The sequence below is a fragment of the Medicago sativa genome, chromosome 6, assembly GCF_051527215.1.
Source record: "Medicago sativa cultivar Bolivia chromosome 6, Bolivia_mono, whole genome shotgun sequence".
Taxonomy (NCBI): Eukaryota; Viridiplantae; Streptophyta; class Magnoliopsida; order Fabales; family Fabaceae; genus Medicago; species Medicago sativa.
In genome coordinates this window covers 63,131,024-63,137,112 of record NC_140754.1, presented here as the reverse complement: position 1 = coordinate 63,137,112, position 6,089 = coordinate 63,131,024, and the positions used below count along the sequence as shown (strand labels likewise).

Here is a 6,089-nt window from a genome sequence, read left to right as displayed (position 1 = left end):
AATAGTAACAAATTATAATAACAATATAGTAATTGAAAAACAAATTCCAGCCAAATCTTATGTAACAAATAATAAGATTTGAATCACATCCATAACAATTACAACGTGAAATAGGAATTACATTCATTAACCCAAATTAATAGATATATTTGCGTACACTTCGTGGAACATTCATTAACTCAAATCCAATCATTATATATTGAAATTGAAATCAAATATTCACTCACTCACTCACTCTTCTTTCCTCTTTCTTGCATTCAAAGAAACAACACATTCCTCCTGCGAGAGAGAATCAAACATACACAGCAACAGAAACAACAATAAAACATTCTCTTCTTTTTTTCAAAAACGCCTCAGTTCATGTCTGTCATTGTCATTCCCATTGTCTTCTTAACGTCTCTTGTAATTATCCTCTACTTCATCGTGTATGCATTCGCCAGAGACCGTTTCTCCTCCACTCCACCGTCACCGTCACCATCACCGGAGGAAATTCAAATAGTGATAGACTCTCTCCCTACACTCCCTTTGTCATCCATTACGACTCACGACTCTTCCTCTTCGTCCGCCATCGGATCTGAATGCTCCATTTGCTTAGTGGAGTTCAGTGAGACGGATTTCCTCCTCCGTCGTCTCCCATGTCTCCATGTATTCCATGCCGATTGCATTGATGCTTGGTTTCGCCAGAGCCTTACATGCCCCATCTGTAGATTTGAACTTCTCCCTTCTTCAGATTCCAATCTCGTCGGAGAGGTTCCGGTTAGTGCCGTATGAGGGATTTTATGAATGTTTTTTCCTTAGTCTCTTAATCACTAGTCATCATTACTAAATGGATACTATTTTAGGACCTTACCTTTACAAATGTTATTACTATGTGTATACTATCTGTTTTGTTATTGAAATCAAGTGTATGTTTGATTCTACTGTTACACCTAGTAAATTTGATTTTAGAAATTGTTAATAAATTATAGTTGAAATAGAAAGAAAAAAAATGGTGAGATAGTTAGGTCGGACATCGATAATGCGGTTCAAACTCTCCTTCCCTCACTTATATTTGTTTCAGGTAATTTTAAGTGGTTATTGTCCTTTCGTTTATCTTCAAAGAAAAATATTGGTTTAAAAGTTCAAAATTAATTGTGACTTATTTAGTTATTCTTAATTAGAGTTGATTTTGTCTTTCGAATTTATTTTAACTTAAAGCTATAATTTGTAATTTTTACCTCTGAAGTTCTCGTTCACGCAGGAGAGATGTTAGACACAATGTCCAAGACAACGTGTATAACGTACAACTGATAAATCAATAGATAACAATAAATCTTATATATAAAAGTTCTTATATCCAATCAAAGCTGGACTTGAATAATTTGTTAGTTCCTATAATATACACCTATTTTGGTTTGAATCCTTATAAAAAATTGTTGGCTTTAATCCCTGAAAAATGGAAAATTGTTGGTTCCTATAATCATATTAGGCCTAATCATAAAAAAATAGAGAGGTGTACGTAATCATATCACGTGTGCGTACATTAGCAAGTAGCAAGTTTTGGAAACAACTAACACCTACCATTGTATGAGTAGATGTCGAGTGAATCGTCCTTGTGAGCTTAAGTCCGTTGGTAGGGACAATGCATAATATATGCAAGATCCGGTGTACAAACCCTAGAAATATGATAAGTCAATTTCAAACTCATACATATTTAAACTTCGATACGTAAAGGAAATTATAGTCACGACTCACGACAGTCAACTTTGGATAATTGATTAATAAGTTGAAGAAAATTGGTAAGCATCCCATCTACAATCTAATTTACATTAATGGAAGAAAATTGTTAACTCCTAATCTATGAATTGTTTTACATATTAAAAACAGGTAGTTTCCACATTTTTGTATATATTTTAGTATCACAACATAAAACAATCATTTCGTGTTATTGTTATAATATTAAGTGAATCATTACAGGTTGAGAAAATTTGTACAAACTCACCCTAAGAAGTGATTAGGGAAATTAGAGCACAAACAAAATCAAAGTCGAATCACATACACAGAGATGGAATATAAAATATCTTACCTTTCCACCAGAACTGAATAGATATGAACCTTTAACAGAAATATATATATATATATATACTAGCGGAAAGACGGGCACTATCGTGCCCATCTGTCCGCTCTTTCTACTGCGCTAACGCATGTGATTATTTTATTATGTTTATTTGTATAATTTTGATTTAAATTTTAAAATGTTCATGAAAATTATTGATATTTGATTTATAAACAAAATATTGTCAAGACATATACCAATTATTTATGAACTCGACATATTTTACTCACGTTTGTTACTAATATTTTTATCAGAGGATTTAAAGTCCAATTTTTAACATATTTTTTTGCTCATGTTTGTTACTATTTTTTTTTGCTCACGTTTGTTACTAATCTTTTATTAGAGGATTTAAAGTCTAATCTTTAACATCATTTTTTGCTCATGTTTGTTACTAATCTTTTTTTAGAGGATTTAAAATCCAATTTTTAACAATATTTTTTGCTCACGTTTGTTACTAATTTTTTTTTTTAGAGGATTTATAGTCCATTTAATATAGTGCTAACAAATCTTTTCCTAAAAGATTTTGAATCCTAATATTTAGCTCATGTTTGTTACTAATATTTTTATCAGATGATTTAAACCAATTTTTAACATTATTTTTTGCTCATGTTTGTTATTAATCTTTTTCTTTTGCTCACGTTTGTTACTAATCTTTTATTAGAGGATTTAAAGTCTAATCTTCAACATTATTTTTTTTTGCTCATGTTTGTTACTAATCTTTTTTTAGAGGATTTAAAGTCCAATCTTTAACAAAGTTTTTGCTCACGTTTGTTACTAATCTTTTTTTAAAGGATTTATAGTCCCATCCTCATCGGCTATTATTTTTGTTTAAAAAAAAATTAAAAAAACTCATAAAGTTGTGAGAAATAAAGCAGGAAAAAACATAAACTTTGGATTATTTTTTTTTGCATAAGTGATTATTGTTCACCTTTTATTTTCTCAAATTCTGATTCATTCATTCTTCTAACAAAAAAAAGTTAAAACAAAGCTTGAATTGTAATGTTGGCGGAAAGTAAATTGCTCGAAGGATATAACAGAAAGATATTCAATTCATGAAGTGGACCTTAAAGATATTCCATTCATTGGTGCTTCAGAAGTATTAATCAAGTTCTTGAACCTTGGAACTTTCTAATTTTTTAGAGGTGATGAGATGTACTATGATGAATTCTGGATCGATTTGAATTCATGAGAAAAGACATAAAGAATGCAAATATAATTTTTAAACTTTTTGTGAGTTTGATCTGTGGTTGACGGTAGTAAAAGAAGGTTAACGATGACGATTAGCTAGTGACATTGATTATTAATCCACGTGTTATTTTATAATTGGCTATTTGTATTTAAAATTAAGGATATTTTTGGAAAGAAAATTCCAACCCAAAAGTGTGCTGAAAGGGGTAGTTTTCTTTATATCAATAGTATATATATAAAGTAAGGTTTTTTATGCCACGTGTCGCTTCCACGTTTATTCTCAATATTTTTATATTTTTTTTATATTTTATTTGACATCTTATTTGACATAAAAATCTCAGCAAACTTTTGATCTTATCCACTAAATATTTTATTTAATTTTATATTTAATTCCTAATATTTAATCTCAGCAAACTTTCGCTTCCACGTGTCGCTTCCTTTATTTTTTTCTTTCTTTTTTTTAGGAAAAGAATTTTCAATTAGTTTTTTTCATTGAGGAAAAAAAGGCTTCGATTTGTTTTTTTTTAACTATAAATAAAGGAGAATTTTTTAATCACGTAAACACATATTTTGAGCAGAAACTGAAACTCAAACCTTCTTTTGATCTAAGCTTTTTCTTTCTTCAGGTTTGACAAACACCTATACTATTGTTTCTTTTACTTATGCTTAGATTTTTATTTTTATATATAATATGAGAGGGAACTAACACCTACGAGTGAGTTTACCGATTGTTTTTTTTCTTTCTTTCAGGTCCTTGAACTATTGTTGCTGGCATCCATTACAAACACCTACGAGTTTCAGGTCCTTGAACTAACACCTATACTATTGTTTCTGTTTCAGGTCCTTGAACTAACACCTATACTATTTTTTTCCTTTTCGTTTCAACAGTAGCGTTTTAATATTATTGATCACCTATACTATTATCACCTATACTATTTTTTCAGGTCCTTTTCGTTTTATTATTATTATTAATCAATAGAGTTTTGATTTTAATAATAATATTTTAGGACCTGAAATATTTTTATTTAATTTTATATTTAATTCCTAATATTTTATGTAGCCAAAATGTCTCAACAAACTATATATAATACTTTCAATACTATCCATTAAATATTTCTTTTTTTTAGGAAAAGAAGTTTCAATTAGTTACTATCTCTTTTAGCACCATATTATTCAATTAGTTTTTTTTCTTTGAGGAAAAAAAGGCTTCGGTTTGTTTTTTTTAACTATAAATAAAGGAGAATTTTTTAATCACGTAATCACATATTTTGAGCAGAAACTGAAACTGAAACTTCTTTTGATCTAAGCTTTTTCTTTCTTCAGGTTTGTCAAACACCAATATTATTGTTTCTTTTACTTTTACTTATGCTTAAATTTTTATTTTTATATATAATATAAGAGGGAACTAACACCTACGATTGAGTTTACTGATTGTTTTTTTTTTCTTCAGGTCCTAGAACTATTGTTGTTGGCATCCATTACAAACACCTACGAGTTTCAGGTGCTTGAACTAACACCTATAATATTGTTTATGTTTCGCGTCCTTGAACTAACACCTATGCTATTTTTTTTTCTCTTTTCGATTCAACCATAGCGTTTTAATATTATTAATCATCTATACTATTATCACATATACTATTTTTTCAGGTCCTTTTCGTTTCAATATTATTAATCAGTAGCGTTTAAATTTTATTAATAATATTTCAGGTCCTAAAATATTATTATTTCACCAGTAGCGTTTTAATATTATTAATCACCTATACTATCATTTTATGATAACCTATACTATTATTTCAGGTCCTTATTTCTAAATAATTATTATATACATATATCAACCACTTTTTAATCCTGCTTTTTAATATAACATGTTTTCATCTTTTTGTTATTTTTATTTTTTGATTTTGGTAGACGAATTTTTAAATAGCATTTTAAAAATTTCTAATCATGTTTACGCACACTTGCAATACCTTCATTCAAATTTGATTCCTATTTAACCAATAAATTTCATCAGTTTGGTTTCTAATTTTCTTTTTCAGAAATTATGGCTGCAAAATTTGACCTCATTGATAGCATAACAATCAATAATAAGTACAGAGTATGGAGATTCAAGATTAGGATCATTAGAATGTGGAGAATGCCAAACTTTAAAGATAGAGACCAGGTTGATTTAATCGATATGGTTTTCATGGATGAAAAAGTATGCATCAGTTCTTTTTCCTTATTAACTTTTACAAACTAACATGATTTTACATTATTTAAAGTTATTTTTTATATTAACATTAATCTTTACCGGTTTTATTTGTTTTGTTTTATTATTGTTTTATTATTCACAATTTTTGTTGACTTTTGTTCTTTCTAATATTTCAGGAGCAAGATTCAATGTACTGTGTGGAGTGACAAAGTTGCAAAATATCAATCTATGTTGGTTGAGGGAATGTGTTACGAGATAACAAATATCTCAGTTTCTAAGAACAACTATAAATTTAAACCAACTTGCCATGACTATAGACTATTTTTTAAGGATATGACCACCATCGAGCCGGTTGATGACTCAATTGTTCCTTTTTATGCATTCAAGTTCATAACATATGATGAAATTTTTGGGGCTAGGAATGAAGATTCACAACTAATTGGTATTTTTTAATGATTTAATTCTTATATTTATTGCCTATTAATTTGTTATAGTTTTGTTTTTTTATTGCGTTGGATATTAACTTCACCTTTCACATTTTTGTAAGATATTATTGGAGTATTAGCTGCAAAGGGGGAACTCACAGAATACAAAAGTGGTGTTCAATCAACCAAT

At 28.8% G+C, this 6,089-nt stretch overlaps 1 protein-coding gene across 1 annotated transcript; it reads left to right on the top strand.

Annotated features, from left to right (window-relative positions):
- Nucleotides 1-360: 360 nt before the first annotated feature.
- LOC146916206 (RING-H2 finger protein ATL30-like) lies at nt 361-771 on the top strand. The gene has a single exon (XM_085721573.1). The coding sequence runs from the start codon at nt 361-363 to the stop codon at nt 769-771; it is 411 nt and encodes a 136-aa protein (XP_085577699.1).
- Nucleotides 772-6,089: the final 5,318 nt, after the last annotated feature.